Below are 23,043 nucleotides of genomic sequence, written 5' to 3'. Positions count from 1 at the left end.
AAGGGTTAATATATTCGTAACTGTCAATAACCATCTGTTATGTTTTTTAATCGAATAACTCTTTATTTGTTATTTTTGTATGCATCTCACTGTTTATCAGAATAAACGATAGATATTTTTGATTCATTGATGAAATTTCAAATTTAAATTTGCCGCCACGTTAAGTAATGGACTAGTTAATTTAGTCACTTGTCGTAATGTAAAATAAAAACAAGCTAATCCAAGAGTTCAGCGAGTTAGATCGTTCAGAGGGATAGGCTTCCTGTTACAGGATACCAACACGCTAGGTATAGCTAGCCGAAATTTGCATGGAGTAATATTATTTTAGCCTCGAAACCGCTAACTGGCTCATTGACGTGCAAACGCGACCACAAGCAGTTGCAGTTTAGCTGGCCATAATACCTTTTAACGTTCACTGGAATTAAGATAATTTATACCTTTAATACCATCTAAATCGCACGTTCACTTGCAGAACCACCACACGGGGTATTGGTTTGGCACTCTTCGTTTTTCTATTTTCATGAATGCAGTTGATATTCTCCGTGCAATTAAATTTACGTAAAATGAAATTTATTTCATTTTATTTCAGAATAATTAATTCGCTCCTCAAATATTATTATTCTCAGATTTAGAGTAACTGTAGGAGAGCATGATTTTTAAAAAAATCTAAATCTTCGAAAATTTAATATATACGTCTGTATATTTATGATATTTAATTATCATAATCTCTTTTTCTTTTTTTTTTAATTCTTCCATCTTCATTTTTCTGAATTACTTTGTTTCATTTTTGCTATAATTATTGTTGGAAGCACGCATTGTTTAAAAAGAAAGAAACTCTAACCCTATAGAATTAAATTTCTTTAGATATTTTTAGTCATACATTAAATTTTGGAAAACCAGTTGACATACTTCTCTAGCAATTGCCTCGACTACGTTTCGTTTCGAATATTCTCTCTCAACGAAAGCAGACCACTGCTGAAGTTTTCGTAAACTCGACATTTAAAGAAATTGCATAAGCAGAAGTCAAGTGGGGCAAAACGGAGTCTTTTCAAAACAATGTCGCCGTATCTTCGAATTAATGTTCCGGAGAAAATTCTTCCCATTATTTCTGATATTATTATACCTTTATTATAATTATGACATGACTGTTTTCGAAGAAGATAATATATTCGATCCTCGTAACAAGGTACCCTGAAAACGCGCTTTCGATGTAACACTTTGCAAAAATGACAGTGCTCGTATAACATCGTGTAACAAAGGGATATAATTGAGTGTAATTTCAGTGCAATTCGATAATGGTTTCAAGAGCGATTTATTATGACTCGGTGTGTATTTTAATAAACATTTTACGTTAAATATTTCGAGTGCATACAATGATTTTTTGCAGCTCTTCTGTTTACGCAAATTTCACTCTAATTAACAGCGGTAATTTCGCCGATATATCTGCTGAAACGTAAATAAATTTCGACAAATACAATTACGAGTTTCATTATTGGTGCAGATAAAATTATGAAATTACAGCAGTGTTTCAACAGAAGAAGCAGTAATCCCGTATCACTTTGGCGCCGTTTATTGCAATTTGCACGTCCACGGATTAATCGTGCTTAATAAAATTCTTAATTATAGCCGACGAAACTTGCACAGATAAATAGTTCGTTATTCGGTTACGAGGTTAAGAGTTTCCTTTATTTTAACAATTCTTTTCTTGAACACTCGTTTCGACGATTTTCTCGTCGTTTGAAAAATATAAAAATATTAGAAAATTTACCATATTGAAATTCCTTGTGTTTATATTCTATATATAGTTTACCACTCTGCTTCCATATTTATTTTACATTACACACTCTGTTAGAGAATAACAATAGCGATAAAAAAATATCCTAACAATAGACCTTCTTTGTACTAGAAAAAGCAAGAATGAAGCATTCAGAAGGTTCGAATGAAATTGATGAATGAAAAGGCTTCAATTTGCGACACATCGTGCAGTAATTATCACGAAAGAGATTCTAATTTGCAGCGAAATTTTCGAAGATTTCATTTTCAATGTGAAGGAATCTGACTGGCGCTCATTGTTTCTCCGCTTTCGTTTAACAAACTAAACCATATAATGGATGCTATTTCGACGGTGGAATAGTCCCTAATTAATGAACAGAAAAAAGCCGACGGGTTTGACTTAATTGACCACGTTAATATCATTGTGAATCGAAATTGACGACATGGAATTTCCTATTCTGTGGCGAGGAACACGATAATTCTGATTTTATATGTCGAAAAAGTATGTTGGACAGTGGTTCTGTGCATTTCGAGTATATTTTAAATGTATCGATTAATGACACCCACGCATTTTTATGGTAATAATGTTTCCAAAATCAAAGTCTTATTTGCAAAAATAGAAAGGCTAGGAATAAATTAAAAAATAGAAAAATGTGAACTAACCCTTAACAAAGAGAACTATGGTCCTTCCAAAATTCTCTCTTAAGCGATCAAATTTTATTTTGAGAAATTAAAAAAATATATATCAAATATATATGTATAAAAAAATTTATATCACCAGTTACATGTGTGTGGTCTATTTATGTACAGACAAGCGTCTAGAAAGATAAAAATACTTTAACTATGCAAAATAATAAAAATACTCGAATTGCTATTATAAGATAAATGTCTGCAAGGGGTTAATTTCTAAATTTATTAGGTTATTCGTTTCTTTATTTTTATTACATGTCTGTGTGTCTAGCGAAGTCAGTGGAGTGTAAATAATATAAATACATAAACCTGAGAATATAATAATAGTAATAATGTTGAATTTTTCAATATGGTATCTTGGGAAATTTCGCACATTTTGAATATTTTGCATCGCTTTTGTGAAGATTGCTGTTCAACTGAAGCAATATACAATATGTATGTATGTACTCGCGTTTGATGAACAGCATGCTGTTGTTGCATTTTTTAACTGTATAACTGACGTGATTTGTGAAGCGAAAATTCTAAAGAATAATTTAACGAGAGTAAATGAACGTCGTGCATATAGTAAACCATTTAAACGTGATCCACCTAAATATCTCTTCTAATTCTAATGATACAAAATATATTTTGTAGATAACTCGAATGATATTTAGGGGCAAATATAATTTTCAAAATATATTTTTTCTTTTCTTCGAGATCATATAAATACATATAAAATATCTTTTGTATATTTTAAAATAATTGTGGAATAACCATATTTATTGTAGATATGCCATCCTGTATAGCGTTTAAGAAATAGCTATCAATGAATTGAAAAATTTTAGGGACTTATATTCAATAATGGAATTTACATTAATCTACAGCAATTCTCAAGAATTCTACTTTAATCTTCCTATTTATGCTAATACATCTTCTGACTTGATACACAGGATTGTTTTCTTTTTTTCTTTAAAATAGTGACCTAGTAAAAGGACTTAGTCATAAATCTCCTCATGTAATCTTTCTTGAAAAATGTACCTTCCTTTTATTTCCTGTTTCCTCTCTTTTATCCTAGTACTAACATAATTTATATTTTATTAGCCTTTGATCATGTACATGTTTTTTTTATAACAATGTTCAATTAGGTTAAACGTAATATTAACGTCAATTTGTTTAAAGTGTTTCTTTATATGGGGGCCTAACTTTGTGAGGACTTAACTTCGCGCTTGTTATCTCATCTTTGCTGATGAAGATTAAGCAGAGATGTATGATGCATAGAGAATACATAATGGAGAATATTTTAAATTAAAGTACTAATTAAAATAGTATTAATTAACGAATTATACAGGGGAGATTATAAAACATATTTTTATATTTCTGCATTTTCATTTTACCTGATTTTCGTAAATTTACAATTTCATTGCATTTCACTAAAATTGAGAACTTTGCTATATTAAATTATTTACGAAACTATGTAATAATTTACAAATTTTTGTATATTCCTTATCTTTTGAAATACAGAAACTAAAATTCAAAGTAAATTTACACAAGATATTAGAAGAATACCCTTATCATTTGTTAATATATGTGATGTTGCCACATTATGCAGTTGGTAACTATAATAAATGTGTCTTAGAACATAAGGAGTATATAAAAATTCACAAATGTTACTGTTGGATCGGGGGTAATATAGAGGTAGGAAGTGCATATAACTTTTTAATATTACTAACATAGTATTTCACGCTTTAATTCTTCATCTGTACACGTCTTATTCTCTACAATACAGAACACTGTCTAAGCTCCATACACACATGACTCATCAGGTACAAAACATATACACATTATTTCCTAATACTACTGTAGTATCGTAGAATTTCCATCTCGTGTGTAGGTGATTTTAATTTGGGAAGTCGCCGAGGGTTCGAGGGCCAGGTCGGTCAGAAAATCCTCGACGATGTGTCAGGCCCTTAGCATGACCATATTTGGTCATGTTGGGGGAGGCTTTTGAGGAATATATATAAGAAGGCAAAAATGGTTAACGAACAGTGCTTGAGAGACAGTTATATTGGGACAGTGATGTTGGAACAGTTATGCTGTGTACAGTTCTGAGGTAGGGTTTAGTTGAAACAGTCGAGTTGTAATCTTAGTCTTAAGTTGTAGTTGTAATAGTTTATATATATTCGTAGTCTTTACTGTCACCGAATATTGCATCATTATTTTATTACTAATTGTTGGAAGTCAGCTACGCCCATGGAACGATGACGACATGCCTGTCGAAGGTTGCAGGGCATTACCGACCGTTGGACTTCAAGGGGTCGGTTTTGAGGGCTTAAAAGGGCCTGCCGTCTCTCAGAGCTCCTCAGTCTTCAGTTAGAAACCAAAACGGCTATTTATACATTGTGACTTATAGTGGCATTCAAAACGAAAAGACTCATACGTTTTAATTATATATCGTATAATAAACCTCTTACAAACAAGATTGCTATACAACTGAATTCAGTTATTTCTCTGTGCGTTTGGCTATTTCTTCCACGAAATTCCCAACACTAATAAATAGAGTTCTATATTATTTAACCACCACCCGTGTCTCTACACTACGAAAAGATGTCACGATTAGTTCAATTCTCTAACAGTTACCTCCTGCCATTAACCATAAGTTACGAAAGATTAACCCTCCAGCTTCCACCTACAAAGTGGAAGTGGTACACCTGACACTCACACAGACACCAAAATCCCCTCGTTCTCCAATACCCAATTACCCCATTCGCGGTATCATGTTAATAACAAACCCTACGTACAGTAACATCCGTGAACATCATTTCGATAAGCACGAAGGCCATTCGAGCAACCCCTCGTCCATTTCCTCCGACCGGTATCTGCGAGTCCGGCTGTACCGAAAATTATGGTTAAAATTGTAGCGATATCCGCACACTTTCCTGCGTTACGATCCACACACGCGTGCCGTGCAAGGATTTACATATAGATTAGACGGATGTGCACGGGTACACGGGAAATAGAAACGTGGGGTGGCTATCAACGCGAGTCATGTGACGATTTTGGCCCGATTTCAAGCAGGCCGGTTGAGACGGGGCGTATTTCGTTCACTCGTATTTCCTTCTCTTCCACCTATCGCCTTGTCCACCGTGCGCTATAGCACCCCTATTTAGGGGTTGCACATGCGAGATCGCGCGGGAACCGCTTCGCAACGCTCGGGCCTGGCCTACCATCGACGCGCCCTACGCTCTTCTGACACTGGCACCATTCCAACGAATTATTCCGACACCTCCTCTGGAAACGTAGCATTTCGCGCGACATGCCATATCGTACGTCGCGGAACAAGCTGCCTCCACTTCTGCCCCCGTTCCCTTTTTCCCTTTTTTCTCTTCCGCTTTTCAAACCGACCGACGTGACTCTTCTCTCATTACGTAGCTTGAAAGGGACTCAGAGGACCATTGAATGTGTCGATGTCGCGGTGCTGGAAATCGATGATGGGAAGAGTCAACGCAGCCTCCTCCGCTACTTCGTCCGGCTACTTTCGAGTGTTCCCCGATGCTCGTCTGTCTTCCAGAGAATTAATGCCGTGCGGATGACTTCGTGTCGAGAGATCTCGGGTTTTTCCGTTGCAGGAGATTGGGGATCAGTTCGATAGAGGATGTTTGCGAATGCTGTTATTTGTATGATGATGCAGTCAGCTGTGTCGGATCGGGGATTCCGGATTCGTTGATTAGTCGTTGATTAACGTGTCCCTAGACGGTTTGTTTGCTTTATTTGATGGCTTCGCGGTGTGTGGCAATATCTATGCAGTTCTGTAGTTCAATAGAACCTGGTTGCTACTGTTAATGACAGGTTACGCGTTGAGTGAAACACGTGACGAAATATATCGTAGTGTTTGAAATTGCGGTGTGAATGGTAAAGGGTTGATTCTGCATGAAAAAATGAAACGAAAATGTGGAATAAAATTTTTTTATATGAAGCCATTTTTTCGAGAAAATTGACTTTAAGTGTTCGTTGGGTGGGCGTTCGCTTGATGCCTACTCCGCGAATGTTTGTGGACGATTTTCTCGAGGACGAAGCATCGTATGAAGAAATGTTAGATTATGCTTTTGTCTTATTTTTTCGCCGAGAATTTCGCCATAAATTCTGTTTATCTATTATATAATTGTAAGACATTTTTCTAACAACACCTTCTAGTAAATTACCTGGCAGTATTAAAATGATGTATTATGAAAGTTTATCATAGTTTTAATTTTATCAGTCGTTAAAATACAAAATTTTCTGATGTTAGGCAATTTTCAATCCATAACACGAAGTATGAAATAAAATTGTTAATGAAGAATCTGTGTTTTTATGTCTATATGAATTTTATGGTCTGCTGGAAACCAATGGCGTAAATATAATATCATTTGTTAAAGGAAATCGTTAGTAAGTTTATTATTTCTAGGAAATGAACAATGACAGTTATACAATACCATTGACAGCTACCAATAATGGCTAATGAATTTCACGCGCATTATTAACGAATAACAGTTTCAAATCGACATTGAACGAGCAATTGTTTATAGGAGATCCGGTTGCAATTTTAGTACAATACGAATGCTGCACCATTAAATCAATATATTGTATTTAAACGACATTGTCAGTGAAACCTAGAACGTATGAGGAATAAAAAATAGAATTCATAACACTTTCAATATATATCGTCAAAAATATATAACAATTTTTCTCGTTCTTCATGTTGTTAATTTTATATACATATATATAAATTTTTATTTTCCTTTTTTATTTTAGATCATGAGAAACAAGATTGATTTAGTCCTGTTAAATTTCGTATTTTCATATTCAAATATTTGTTTTCATAATTTTTTAAGTATATACGTAACTTCTGAAGTAGTAATTATATCCCAATGAAGAAGCAGTGTACTTGGGACGTGAATTTATGGCATATGCATGCGTTCCACTAACAAGGTCTATCAGCGTAGTAGCAGAAGCTGAAATGTTTGGAGAGCCGATATTATGGAAGAGATTTCTCGCATGTTTTCGAAAATTATTGTTATTCAAATAAACGTATTCACGTGGCGTATGAAAGTGTATTATAATCTCCAAAGAAAAGAGAGAGGTGAGGCATTTAATATATTATTTCCGTGATGCTAATAATTGTTTTCAAAATTTTTATTATACCAGAGACTCGCTCATTATCTCTTTCTTTATGATTAAAAGTTTTATATTGAATTTTAGCAGAAACTATTTTCTATAACAAATGAGGTATATTAACACTTTGCATATTATAATGAAATATTATTTTGGACCCTCTTTTATGTCTGCAAAAAAATAGACAGTGAGGAATCAGTCTGTGAAAAATCAGAAATAGTTGTCATAAGAATTACTATAGAGTCAGAACTGTAATTACAGTTACAACCAAATATGTACTCATTTACGTATTGAACTTAATAATTTTTATAAAAATTCATAATAGAACTTAATCGATAAATTGTTAATTTTTTAGGACCTTGTAACGTTTCTAAATATCAAGAAAATTATATTTTATTTTTCGTATTGCATTTATACTTGGCGCAAAAATTTCATTTCGTATAATTCCCTTGAAAAGTCATCGCTCTACATCTGCTAGGATAATAGTGTATACTATCCGTCTCCACTCTTCTCGACGAAGCCTCCCCACTCTTATCGAGGAAGCCTCCCCACTCTTATCGAGGAAGCCTCCCTACTCTTGTCGAGTGAGCCTCCCCACTCTTATCGAACGAGTCTCCCCACTCTTCAAGCGCGTTACTCAGGCCCCTAACGTCACGTTAGTCAATCATTGGGAGTGGGGGTGACTTGTAGATGGCCTTGACTTTACTTGGGTGGTCGACACATCTGGAAAACATTGCTCTCTTGGGTTTCTTCCAACTTCGGTGCCAATAAACCTATCCTATCTCAATTTCTCTTTAGTTTGGACAAAGGCAATGTTACAATCACACACATACAATACGAGACAAAGTAATAGCGCTTTGAAGTGAGTATATATTTTTAAAGCGGTACATCTTGACATAACAAATTTTGTTTATATTATTCAATGAAAGATTTTGCAGGAATAGGGTAGTACTACACGATTCTGTAAACAAAGTTATTAACTCTTTGTACTCGGCGTTCGAAAATAGTAATTCTTGAAAGATTTTGCAGGAATAGGGTAGTACTACACGATTCTGTAAACAAAGTTATTAACTCTTTGCACTCGGCGTTCGAAAATAGTAATTCGAAGACTTTCTGCCATAAAGTCGACGATATTTCTAAAACGGTAAATAAGAAATCGTATGCAAATTAAGACGTAGAATTATTTTATTTCGATATTCCAAGCATCGTTGAATAATTGTGAATTTGATTTATTAATTAACATCCATCGTTAGAATCTGATTAAATGGTGACTGAGAGGCGCCCTTCGAGTGCAAAGGGTTAAAAACAAAATTGCTATCTTTTGAAAATTTTTGTAAATATAGCAGAAACGGATATTTTTTATTTATTCATCTCCCAAACCCAACATACTAGCCAAATTTATGCGCAACACTCGAAAACACGTAAATAATTTGTTCATTCTGAAATAAGCAAATTTTATTTGATTTCATTTTTGTATTTATACTATCATTTTTTGGCATCCACTTTCCAAATTCACAGATCAAACCTATAAAAATAAAGAATGTAAATTAGATGAATCTTTGTACACTATTAAAAAATAGAAGTGCGCCTTTACCTTCTATCAAGCCTACAATATTATTAACGCTATTCCAAGTCATTCAATAACAGAAAAGACGCAGGTAGATTATAATATTCCACAATGTTCATTTACCAAAATTTCATTTTACTCGTTTTAAAATTTACTATAATTACTTTTGTAGCCAGTAAGGCGATCTATTTTTCAATATCATCAGGCAAATCGCTGCCCGCGAATATTAATCACGTTTCGTGGCACGAACTGCCAAGGGTTACATGTCAGTGAACTTGTTTCTTGATCGTTTCGTACCCTATGCTATGCAAACGTGTATTGGAGTGGTTCCGCGTTATAAATTCAGCGAACGTTTCACGCAGCCGTAAAAAATTGCACGTGTTTTCAGTGGAATGTTCGCGAAGTATGTAAAAGCGATTGTTGCATAAATCGCTATGTTTCAGCGTTACGATGCACAATTATTTTCGCGTTTCAGTTATTCCAGCAGACTCTGACTGCCATTGTTTAAATACGAAACTGCAACTTTTGATATTTATTTTCAAGGAATGTGCTTAATATTTCGGAATCTCCACTATTTCCGTTTTCCTTGTGTCACGATCACATGTTGCACAATTATTAATGCACCTCCGACTACAAGCACAGCTCTCGAAGTAATCTCCACTATTTCCGTTTTCCTTGTGTCACGATCACATGTTGCACAATTATTAATGCACCTCTGACTACAAGCACAGCTCTGCAATTTCTGACACGATGACGAATCACGTTGTACACTGCTGGCAGAATGCGTAAAGTGTGAAGAAGTGTAGGTACTGTCACAAAAATTTTATTCAATATTCATTGAGAAAATCAATTTTTAATACTCTTTTAATTCATTATACAATTTTGAATTCTATGGTAAAGTTTCCATTTTGATTTGTCTTCAGAAGATCAGAGTAGTTCTAGTTACATACATTTCCTGTTATTTTCATTCGATTTGTTAACGTTAACATTTATTGAGACAGAACTGTGCTTACGTGTATACGTCAGATTGCTTTTCTCAAAGTACTTTAATCGCTTCACACGTTAAAATAGCTCCAGTGTTAAAAACACTGCAATACCTGATTCCATGTACCAAGATTCGAAACACAGACATTGTTAGAACTCTTGCGGTCGATAAATCAAACACCTATCTCTTATTTGCTTCGAGCAAATCCGCAAAGGGGAACAAACGAAAAAAAAATAAAAATAGTGACGGTAGATCGCAATATCCCAAAATTCTATGGACGAAAAACAGAGGTGTTCACGTGTTTGCGTACAGCCTGTATTCAAGCGACACGCAATATTGCGTCCATGATGCCGAAATAGCATGGCACCTCGTTTTATTTCGTTCGGTTTCATGTCAGCCGGCTGTTTGACTGGTTTTTAATTTCCCTTCTCCGTTTGTTTCTCTGTTCCAGGCGCTTTTGCAAGCACATGACGTAGCGGGACACGAGGTGTATGGCGAGGAAGCAACCAGAGTCACGCCACCGCCTCTACTTCCGTATCTGAACGGAGGCGACGATCTCGATGGTCAAAACGGCGATTTGGACCTCGAAAATGTGACGCGCGTCAGGCTGGTCCAGTTTCAGAAGAACACAGATGAGCCAATGGTAAGACGATATAGTACGATAATATATCGCGTAGATAAAATGATATATAGGTACTGTATTCCGTTCAACAAGAATTGCCAGGAAATATAAACAGCTGCACATGGGCATGGACCCGAACTAATTCGGACGTAGCATGGAATATTTCGAGGAAAATTTTGGCTGATTTATACACGAGGACCCCGGTTTAGAATTTCTGAAAATCGACCCTGAGCATCGACGTTTGACAGTCACTTATCTACGTTCGCAACATCGATCACTTGATCGTTTTGTTTATATTTCCGGCCAATTCTCGTTGAACGGAGTATAGATAGATGAATTTGTACTAAAATAACGATTAATTTAATTTATAATAAAAAGAGTCAATGAAATATAGTTTTCTAGGATTTAAGTTTAAGTTTTTTGATAGAAGTTTCATCGAAATAACGAGGATTAGTATTATTGCATGAGACTTTTAACACTGAAACTACTGATTCTTGTTGGGTACCTAAACAGGGCGGACATAGGTAATAGTAATTTTAATAGTACGATGATGATAAATAAATATATTAATTACAGTTTTATCTCAATACTAGTCAACTCTCATTTTCTTTTTCTTTTTTTAAATAGGCATATGTTTTTAGTAATTGCAAAAAAGAAAATTCTGAGACCAGTCAGTTGGACTGAATTGGTAGTTCTAGTGTTAATAAATGTTGTTTTTAAATTACATTTAATTATCTGCGTCTATAGCAGTGAATATGATAGTACAAAATTTTTTAAATACAGGTGTATTAGGAAATGTAATTCGAGTGTTAACCCTTTGCACTCGAGAGGTGATCTTCAGTCACCATTTCATAAAATTCGGAAGATCGATAATAATTAATATATCAACTTTAATGTAATGTAACAGTGTGCGAGGTATCGAAATCAAATAATTCTACAATTCTATTATTATACAATTCTTTATTTACTGCTGAGAAGGGTATCGCCAGTATTTTAGTAAAGAATCTTTGAATCTCTACTCTTCTCTAGCCAAAAAATCGTCGAGTGCAAAGGGTTAATATTTCCAATGTCTCTAATTCGAATCCTTCTTTCTGAAACGTCTTTGATTTCTTTTCCAAAGTTTGTCTAAATATTTAAATAGTAAAATTGCAGAAGTTAATGGTTAATATTTAAAAGAAATTGAAAAGAATCTTTGATAATTTTTTGTAGGAGATAAATAAACGAATCATTGAAAGAAACGGTATGAGAACGCCACGTTACTTATTTGTTTACAGGGAATCACTTTGAAAATGAATGAGGATGGGAAATGCGTGGTAGCACGAATTATGCACGGTGGTATGATACACAGACAAGCGACACTTCACGTGGGTGACGAGATCAGAGAAATTAATGGAATACCGGTGGCCAATCAATCTGTCAATGCCTTGCAAAAGATACTCGTGAGTACAATTCGAACAGTGAATCACTAATATCGACTTTCTATGATTTCTTCATAATACTTGCACCTGTGAAATTACATAATCCTCTTCGTTAATTTAATCAATATAATATTTTACACGTTTGAAAATTATTCGAATTTTTGTGTACGTAGAATATATTATAAAATTGTATTTTATAAATAGGATGAGTCATGTAATTGGAATAGATAGTATCATTTGTTCCGCCGAATATTTAATACAAAGAATTATGAAACAATGCAATAAGAATGCTCTTATAGATATATTTCCTACGTAAATGCAGTAATGTATAGAAAATATAGAATTCTATTTGTTTACCAATATTAAATAATATATTTTATTTATGAATTACGAAATATTAGGAATTTTTTAGTAAATCGTACTTTTCAACTCCCGTCATATATTTAATAAGTATTCTTTTTAATTTCAAGTATTATTTCGGTATCAAAATGAAAATTTATTATTTACATTCATTATCATTGTAATATTTTTAATCCGAGTGCCTGTCTACAAACAAAATTCACAAAAATTGAACGTTTAGGCGTCATTTCGAACGGGGCATGCGTTTCAACAAAATGGCGGGCGTTCCGCGAACTATTGCATTTCCGGAACATCTAAACCTGATTCGTTTGCTCGCGGAATATTTAATTTAATTGGTTCATAGGGAAAGCAATATATCGAAGCGTCTACCAATGAAGAAACATTTGCGGAAAACTTCGAAAAGCAGTATGCAAACACGCCATTGTAAATCAAAGGCTCTCGAACGTTCAATTAGCAGATGCTTTATGGCCTGGCATGCGTCGCGCAACGCGTGACGTTCGAAAGTCTATGGCCGTCATAAATTAAAGGAATTTTTAACATCACTCCCTCCTCCGGCCATATTGGATGGCACTTGCACATCTCCGAACAGCTAGTGCCATTTTCCCAGTTATTTTTCCATCTTAATATAACGGACATTTTTCTCTTTCATACCAGATACTTTCTAAGGTCTTTTATATAATACATATATTCAGAGTTCTATATAAATCTAAATTTTTTATATTTATAATTTTGTTATATTTAATAGCATTCTATATATTTTCGAGTATCAGGTGAAAATGTATTTTAGCTTCAAGCTAAGCCTTGTTTAACTATCCTATTTATATAAAATATAGAATGTCGTGTTATATAATTATGGAGTTATATGAAAAATTCATAGAAAGTCATATGATAATGAAATCGGATATATTATAATAATACGATATTATAATATAACGAAAAACGAAAATGATATATTATAACAAAAATGTGGATGTCTTTTTATTCTTGTAACATACGATTAGTACTTAATGTACCGAGTAAACTTTCATACACTTACTGCATAGAGCTCAGAAGTTTGCCTCTGGGATGGCACATGTTGGGTACTTTGATGGTAAACTTCGCCTGATTACACCTCTGATACTCTTGAAATTTACTTGTAGAATAGTAGAAAGATACGCTATATCGGCACACTCATCTTGCAGTAATTAGCGTGAAGTACAATAATTAGCACCGATTCCGCACCTTCATTACTGCCTTATCGCTCTATCCTCTTTGAGCTCGACGTATCCTACGACTCATACGTACCCACATACGACTCTTTCAGTGAATAACGAAAATTCGTGTAACCTATCTTTGCGATCTTATACGCAAAGGTAGATCTATTACTTTCCTGACTAATCAAACTCGCATTCCCTCCAGGAGCAAATTCCTGAGCTCTACACTCTCTAGTGTCATCATAGATGTCGCGATTATATTTGCAATAACTAATCGTTAGCGACTAACGAATCAACAGCTTATTCTCCAATAGCAAAGAAAATTGTAACTTTTTAATTTTACATTTTAGCCGATCACCAAATTTGTCCACCCTCTAACGATCCTGCTTTCTGTTGCAGCGGGAAGCACGAGGTTCGGTGACCTTCAAAATCGTGCCGTCTTACAGGAGCGCACCACCCCCCTGTGAGGTACAAGTAAGCCCTAAAACCCAAACCCAATCCCAAAGCCCCAGTACAGCAAATAAACCCGTGACCACGGCAGTGTCGACGAGCACCGGCTCGACCACTGTCACGAGCAAATCCGGGAAATCAGTGAAAACCTCTGCAACGAGCAGCAAGGAGAAAAGTAAATCCAAGTCTTCTAAAAATAAAAGCGGTTCTTCGTCGACCGACAGCACACCTAGGCGACGACTCAATCCGTTATCAGCTCTCAGGTCGCGGAAGTCTTAAAGAAAGGGTGCACGATCCGATATTCCACGGATTCTGATAGTTGCCCTGATAGTTGACGCCAGTTCAGGTAGATATAGTTTCGAGATTTTTCGTTGAATAGGTCCACTCTATAGACCACCATCCTAGCTTCGAATAATTAACAAGGTATCTTCTGGTAGCGCGTTATTAGGCTAGAGGGTGTAGTCTCGATGACCAGAATTTGATGTTCGGTAAAGTTGCAATCTGAGTTTGGTCAACTGGCGAGTAAGCTACTGTTAATGGTAATTGAGGCACACGTTGGTGACCTTTCTAGGAGTTTCTTTGAACTGGATCTGTTTGGTCCCCGTGTGCTAATCCCTTGTTGCCAAATGTTGTCTCTGGAAGGAGAGACATCAAAGTGTACAGTGACATGTCGGAAAGTTATTTGAGTAGTCAAGGGATTGGGTAAATTTTGCTGCAGTCTGACATATTAGGTCGTTGCAAATGGAATGGTCCAATTCTTGATAAAGCTTTCAACGCCCATAGTTTCATTGAAAATAATCTTGGTCGAATTTCGAAACAGAGCTACAACTATTATAATTGTAAAATTTTTAGTTGATCGTTAACGATAAATTCTCGATAAATTCTCTTATTTTTCGTTCCCTTTTTCCACCCAAATTTTTCATACCACCTGCATGCCGCCTCTTCTCTCGATGTAACTTCTCCAGTAACTGCAATAACGTTACAAGCAGCTTTTATCGCGTTACGTTCAAGTTTAATCTCGTGTAAGAAAAGCACTTGAAGTCGACGATGGCTCATAGTTCGCTTTGACATATGTTAGAAGTTTCAGTAGACAAGTATAACACTCTGTGGCCAAATCGCTCTATCATACGTTCTCTCATGAACTTCTTGGATAAGTGCCGTGCTATTCCTCACGCTTCTCTTACTAGAAGGCACTTTTGCCCTTTCTACTCAGATTCCCTGGGGACAATGTTTCTACTCTTCCACTTCGAAATTTATCTCTTTTCCTCAAACAATTCACCCCTCGACGTTTGATAGCTCTGAAACTTCGAGTCAATTGGTATCGCTGGTTGTCCGAATTACTCATTTACTCGCAGTTTCATCGGCCACACGCAGTCTCGAGCTTCGACATAAATTTTTTGGAAGCAAAATGGTTTCCTGTAATAAAGATAAAGTAGTATTTTGCAATAAAATAGTAATGAAAGAATGTTCTTACAGCTTCGACGTTCAAATGATATCTGATTAGCACCATTTAATGGGAGTTTTAGCTTCTTATACTGAGTGAGTTTAAAGGTTTCCGAAAGTGGCCATTTTATATGTGACAACCTACAATTGTCTCTTAATTGATATAAATTATTTTTGACCATGTGTATGAAGATTCGAACGATGTTAAATGATGATTTATACGAAAAGTTTCTTATAATTTAATTGTTAATGAGTCCTATATGTTTATTAATTACGTTAGTCACACATAATCGATAATTCAATCCACTTTATTCGAATAATTTGGAAGCTTGTCATGAACCCAAGTGAAATACGGATATGCCTAGATTTTCACGACCAAAGGTTCTTAATTATTATCACGATACTAATATTGTTTCTATTAGAAGCACGGAAATTAAATGATATTATATCTCTGTGTGCGTGGTGACTGAACTCATTTAAAAGGACACTGTGAGTAGTTTGCATTGGTACATTCGTCGCGATATAAACTGCGTCAGAGTACCTATTTCATCCCATGTCACTGTGATCATAGAAATTAATTGTCTGATATTCAGTTATACAGTTGTTTGATAGTTTGCAGTTCGCTTATACAGGCCGACTTTAAATACTGGAATGCTATCTAACTTGAGATTAGATAAGCAACTCCATTTTATCCAGACATGTTCCAGTAAGCACGATCTAACCTCCTCTTTGTAAATTAATTATTGGAAACGTACATTGTACAAATTATTCTTATTTTTCTTTATTCTCTATTTCTATTCTTATTCGTTACATATTTTTAGAAATTAATTACTGGGATTGTATAAAAATTACACTATCAATAACAGAGGAATCTTCATATACATGCATTTCGGTATACAGTGCAATTTTTAACGATTATCTATATTTTGAAATTAATTACCAAAGACGTGCAAACACTGTATAAATAATTTCTAGTCAGATCGTATTTTCCTATTCTTCTTTGTGTAATGAATTTTTCATAACGGCTCGATAAAGAAATCTTCGTATATATTTCAATGCTTGTCAAAAGTTCCTAGTCGCCATCTTTCTTCGAAAATGAATTATTAGGAAAGTAATTTCTAATCAATTTATATTATCATTTCTTCTCTACTCTATAAATTTATCTTCGTAACAGTTCGATAAGGTGATCTCCGTAATTACTTAAAATTTTCTAGTCACTAGCCATTAGCGAAGATGGACACGCTTTGGTACCCTTTCGTACATAGTCTAGCACCAGGCGCCTAATCTTTTGCGTAGAAACACCCGATGGAGTTACATTGGAATTTGAGAAGTTCTCTTGATAGTTGGTAGTTTATACACAGTTACACAACAAGTCCTGTGAAAGGATAAACGCGGAAAGAGACGACTCGTATAGTGGATTACGGTGTAACCTGTGCACACTCGCATTCGGCTGTGCTTCGATTCCGCGTGGAATACATCTGGTGTTACGATGTTAAACAATTAGCGCGGTTCTGCGAAGCGTTCATAGCCGAACCCGTAAGCGCTAACTTTAGAGTTTTGAATCTAAATCCTAATTGCGATTTCAGTTTCTCAAATCACCGCTGTTTGGTTCCACGCGTTCCGGATCGTGAGCGCAAAACTTCGAGACAAATGTTTGCTGTGAGAACAAGGGGAAAGTGTTCACCGTAGCTTGCCAAGTGTTAATAGAATCATTCGCGTAGGGATGAAAGTACCTATGAATAGTCGAAATTAGTTTAAGAATTTTGATTATTCAACGCGAGTACCAAGGATCGTGAGCATTGATAGGTTAGAAACTGAGATTTTATTTTTTATTACCGATACTTGAGATAATTGCTTTATAATTATATTTTGTAAAGTTAACTTGGTCTGTTAGGAAGGTAGATTCTATTAGAATTATGAATTAACTATTATATATATCATAGGAAAGATAAAAATAGTTAACTTCTGCGAGATAGTTAATTTAAGAATTTTGATTATTCGACACGAGTATCAAAGATTGGTATTGAATATGATATTCTATTTTTATTACCAATAATTGAGATAGTTGCTTTATAATTACATTTCTTAAGATATAATTGCTCTTTTAGGCAAATAGATTGTTAACTATCAATTAAATATTATTAACTATATATATATTAGGAAAAAGGTAGATGATTAATTCCAGAAAAATAATTTTAATTATTCAACACGTGTACCAAAGATCATATACGTACTAATATAAGATTACAAAGTAAGATTTTGCGTTTTTGTTACTAATAATTCAAATATTAATAATTAAAATATTATTTTATAATTTTCTTTTTTTATATTTGATTACTCGCTTATTATTTATTATATTCTATCTTAGATTATTTGCATACATTTTCCTATGCAGGAATTTTCTATCTCATTTTCTGAATTAAATCGTCAGAATGAGTAATCTCATAAATATTTCCTTGTTTTATAACAAATTGGTGTTCCTAAATGAATTACTGAGATTTTGTTCTATTTAATGTCATTTTCAATCTATTAAGATAACGCTTGTTTTATAAATTAGGTTAGGAATTAACTTTTAGGTTATGTTTACTAACGGTGTCTAGTTACATGGATATCTAGTTGCTTACTAAATTCTCTAGATCCTAGGTGATCGAGTAGCTTAGAAGAACGTAATTTATGTGTATATGTAGCAATGAAGACCAGAAATGTCTCTTAATACGAAAGATACAGAAATAAAATGTCAAGTCAGATTTAAAAATTCAAAAGGAATATTCATATATGCATATACAACTTGTAACAAGTACCATTATACAGTTTCGATACACATAACCTATATATTCGTACCTGAATGTTAGAATCGTGTAATCTTTCTCTTCAATTTTATTTTTTTTTATAGATTTTGATCGATATCGTATTAAGAATATTGATTATCGAATATTTAGCTTTGTCTCCCGAATTAGGTGAACTATAAAGTAATTTCCAATTTCTTTGCCAAAATATATCTTTCCAATTCGCGTATATTAAATTCCTTTGTTTTAATATAAACGTAGTGGGTGTTTAAAGTAAACGTATAAAGTGGTCAAAGTAAAAGAAATTTCAAAATCAGGGTATAATATTTTTTTAATAACATATTGAGAAAGCGAAATTAATCCCTTTTGGAAACGTTTCTCCGTCCAATAGTTTTGATAACGACTCAATATAAATGACGATTAGTTGGCTTTAGAATGTAAAAGTGTGTAATATTGTATAGAAATTTTGACCATATTTAGAAAAGAATTCTTTTTACTTGTACGAGTAAAGTTCTCTTCTTTCGTTGTTATTTCATTCATCAGGATCATTTTATTATAACGCCGCATAATGTAATTGGTATAATTTACGTTTTCTGATTTGGAAAAGGATTAATTGGAAATTACTTATGATTTCGCCTGATATTTTATTTACAGTAGGTACTCAGAGCTTTTAACGTTTTAACAGCAAAATTCGAAGCTTGAAACCAATAAATATAAAGTTCATTAACCAAGTTATTAAAAAATGACAGAATTTCATCGAATTTCAATGTACCAGAAATTGAATTGCTGAAAGAATTGAAATTGGGTTAAATGCAGAGGATTAATGCAGTAGATATCTGTTCAATTTTGATATTTCTAAAGTTTTCATCAAGTTTTTTACGATTCGGCCCGACTATTAAATTTGATTATTTAAAATGTCATCAGATACGTTTGCGTATTTCTTCGTTAACAATGATAATCAAAATTACGTTAAAGTTAAATTTATCATTAAAATAATTATCCTTCGTACTATAACATTACCTTTTTTAATAACAGAACTTTATAGAAATTCCTTTATTAAAAATAATTTCTTGATGTCCTTAATTGTTTTACAAATACCTCTCTTTGAATGAAATATTTTTATTAACGAATCCAGTGCAATATTATGAAATTTCAAATTAATTTATACCACTATCAGAGTTTTATGAGTAACCAAAAAGAAAAAATTACCAAATATTCTATATAAATAAGCAAAAATACGAAACTCGCATTAAGATATTAAATTTTTTAATTATTTCGTTATGGGTAGAGGATGAAACTAACGACGAAACGAGGTATCTAACATAGGGTACGAGGTAACGTTATAAATTCGTTAGGGGTGGTACGCGAGTAACGGCAAGCAAGACGTAGATTTTTGAAATTAAGCCAACCAGGATTTAATTGAGCCATTCCTACCTCTACCAAATGAGGTTTTCAGTTACCTGCTAACGAACTCTGAAAAGAACGCGTCTGAATACAATGTTTTTTCTACGTCAAGTGTCGCCCCCTAAGCAGAGGCCAGCGTGATTCACGTCGCGTCAAACTCGCCTATTTTTCGCTCTAAGGTACACTCGCTTCAACGTGTAATCGCAAATCGGATGATTTATTCAATGCTGCCGATGAACGAAGGTTTTCACTGATTTCCTCGAACACACACACGTACATATACACGTACACGTCATTCTCAAGATATTACGACACTCGACACGAAAACACTCGAATCATGTTTTCGATCTATCTTTTATATCAAGCTTGTCGATCGATTTACTGTTTCACGTATCGGAGAGAGAAATTTTGGTTTCGAGTGATGATCATATTTCTATTCTCTTCGGATTTTCAGTCTTTATCGAATAATCGTTTTGCAATCGTTTGAAATATGTCGAAAACTCTTCGAGTCCCGGTTTCTTTCTCTGTATCTGAACAGTAATGGATTTAAAAAATATGATATATTCACTTTTCAGCTTAATATTGATAGATGTTATTTCAGTATCCAGTGAACCCTCTCTGGACGAGAGGTTCGCTTTCACAATTATATTCAAGAGCAATCTGTTTTTCACGTGTGATTTACGTTTGCGACGATCAGGTCGTTGCAGAGTGGAGCATACTTTGCGATTACGAGTTTTCCACGCTGCTTTCATTTCCGGTTGATAACACCAACGTTATCGATCCGCAATTACGAATGAACGCGTTGTCTGTGCTATTCAATCGTATTATCTTGATCGTGAGTTTATCGGTTAATTGAATGATAATTCGTGAGTAATAATTGGAAGGAATCTTTTCGCAAAGAGAAATGCCATACGATTTCAATTACGAGATTCGATTGCTATGTTTGTCCTTGTTTTGCGTGTATAGAAATTAGAAATACATACTTCGATAAATAGTGCATATATATGGAACAGGATTTTCGAACATACATATAAACACACACATGAACAGGAACACGTATTTTCCCTAATCCCTCTTCTGCTTCAAGTATACATATGCTTGCATATGTATGTGTTTATACATATAGAGTATATCTGTTATTTAATGTGTTTATTTCGAATAGTATGGAGGAATTTTGCGATGACTAGATGTGTAAGGGAAAAAAAGGAATTTTTTTTTCTTTTTTTTTTTTTTTTAAATACTTCACCAAAACACGATATCGATTCTGGGTAAATGAATATTTACGCCATTAGTGCAGAAAATATAGATTGTCGATTGGTCTGAATGTATATCGAGATATCGAGTATACGAAGAATGTGATTATTTTTCGAAGTATTATATATTACTGAATATTTTAAATAATTGTTTATAGAATATTTCAAATATGTATTATATTGTTTCTTCTTTCAAGTATAAACTGTATCGAACGCAATACAACCTATTTATAAAGTGATTATGCACGACCATGTTCGAAAATGAATTTGAGGTTATGTTCGTTAAATTCTATTGATTCTTGGATATGCATTGCAGCATCTATTCCAAACGTACAATTACGATATGATGTACATTTGTGAAAATTGTCGTGAAATGTTGATGAATACGAGCTTAATAGAGGTAATACCCAGCATCGTATACATACATACGTAATACTATAAATTATTCTACGTCAAATGGTGCGGTTAAGTGCATCGTAGTTGTACCTACTTTCGACTTATTGTAATATTTATTAATAACTTCGAGAACGTAATTTGTACGAAAATTCAATCACCATGTATAATTAATTTTCCAAAATTAATGTTTTCCAAAGATTAAAATATAGTTTATTCTAATTTATTATTACTTTTGATATATAATTTAGAAAATTTTTTGAATTTTTACATTTATGAACAAGAATTAGGAAACCTACAACGTAAAAGAATTAGAAATTGTATTTTCTGTTGTTGCATCAATCTTTTCATTGTCTCGTCTTATTAACGATTAATTTGTTTCACGATTTGTAGACCTTATCTGTACAATATTCATTCATATAAATTTAGTAAATTTGGTTAATATTAATGCTTATACCATTTTTCTTACTGAGATCAGCATTAATTAAATACTCCGGTTGAAATTTTGTAGAAATTAGTCTTCCTTAAGCTATAAATAAATGATATTACAACCTCGAATGATATTAAAAAAAGCTACGATGCCGTTAACCTCAGATTTCACGTAGAATAGCTATAAACAGGATGTGACATAATTCGTAGTGTGGCCATAAAAAACGTGATTTGCTCAAAAATAAGTAGAAAATGCAGGTAACATTTAACTTGCGTGAAACATGCTTTCTTGAGAAAATTGGCCTGAAAAATCTCATTTGGGTTATCGTTAATGGTTCCCCCAGACCATCGTCATATTTCTCCTTGATGGACGACCAATTTATCGCGTTTAACAAAGTAATTCGACACATTTTTCCCAAGCCAATATCGCGCTTGGTTAAGCGATAAATAATCCACCGTGCGTCTTTCTCGGCGCGTAAATATTTATTGCTTGACGAAGCGGGATGTTTTTCAGCGCCGAAAACCGCTGTTAAATTGCTTCTTTAAACGAAACAGGGTCGCGTCAGGCTACGACAATGGGCATGCGGAAACTCGCCAACGATTTGTCCAACGTAATGATTTTTCTGGTTATTTGTCTCAAAAAACCACGTTCCCTACGGAAGAAGTTGTTGCTCCACATTTTCCACTTATTTTACCGCGAGAGAATCGCTTGTTTTCGCGATACCACGAAACAGGTCGCACCCTGTCGCAAGGAATACCCTAAATGCATAGACGTGCAAACAGAAAAATCACGAGCACAGATGATTCTCAGCGATGACTCTTTGCTCCCCGGCTGTCGCCAAATCGAGCCTGAAATGCGACTAATCGAACGTCGTGGATCGACGTTCGGGCCAAGACAGTCGACGAGAGCGCGTCTCGATGAGGGATCGTGGTCCTGGGTAACGAGTCCCTGGATTTGCGTTTTGTTTTCGCGAGTAATGCAACGAAACGACGGAAAACAGGGCCAACTCCGTTCGATAGAAGATAATTAAGCGCGATCCCACAGTCCACAGATGTGAATTTCCAAAACGGAGAAAAGAAAAAAGTCGAGGAAGAGGAAGTGAAAAAGAAAACCAAAAAAAAAAAAAAAAGAAAAAAGAAAAATTGCGAG

General features: G+C 34.3%; 1 protein-coding gene across 4 annotated transcripts in view; it reads left to right on the top strand.

The window, feature by feature from the left end:
• CASK (peripheral plasma membrane protein CASK) overlaps positions 1 to 23,043 on the top strand; it is a 250,920-nt gene that overhangs the window by 197,237 nt on the left and 30,640 nt on the right. For 2 of the 4 annotated variants that reach the window (XM_017903954.1, XM_017903956.1), the window contains exons 2-4: positions 10,594 to 10,785; positions 12,039 to 12,203; positions 14,135 to 14,209. In XM_017903954.1, coding sequence (XP_017759443.1) covers positions 10,594 to 10,785; positions 12,039 to 12,203; positions 14,135 to 14,209 — 432 coding nt within the window. The remainder of the gene's footprint in view (positions 1 to 10,593; positions 10,786 to 12,038; positions 12,204 to 14,134; positions 14,210 to 23,043) is intronic. The other 2 variants (XM_017903957.1, XM_017903955.1) reach the window with 1 other exon arrangement.

This window comes from Eufriesea mexicana, unplaced genomic scaffold (assembly GCF_001483705.2).
Source record: "Eufriesea mexicana isolate 0111107269 unplaced genomic scaffold, ASM148370v2 scaffold2645, whole genome shotgun sequence".
NCBI classification, from domain to species: Eukaryota; Metazoa; Arthropoda; class Insecta; order Hymenoptera; family Apidae; genus Eufriesea; species Eufriesea mexicana.
Note: the sequence above shows the minus strand (reverse complement) of the source record. Positions and strands in the feature narration are given on the sequence as shown.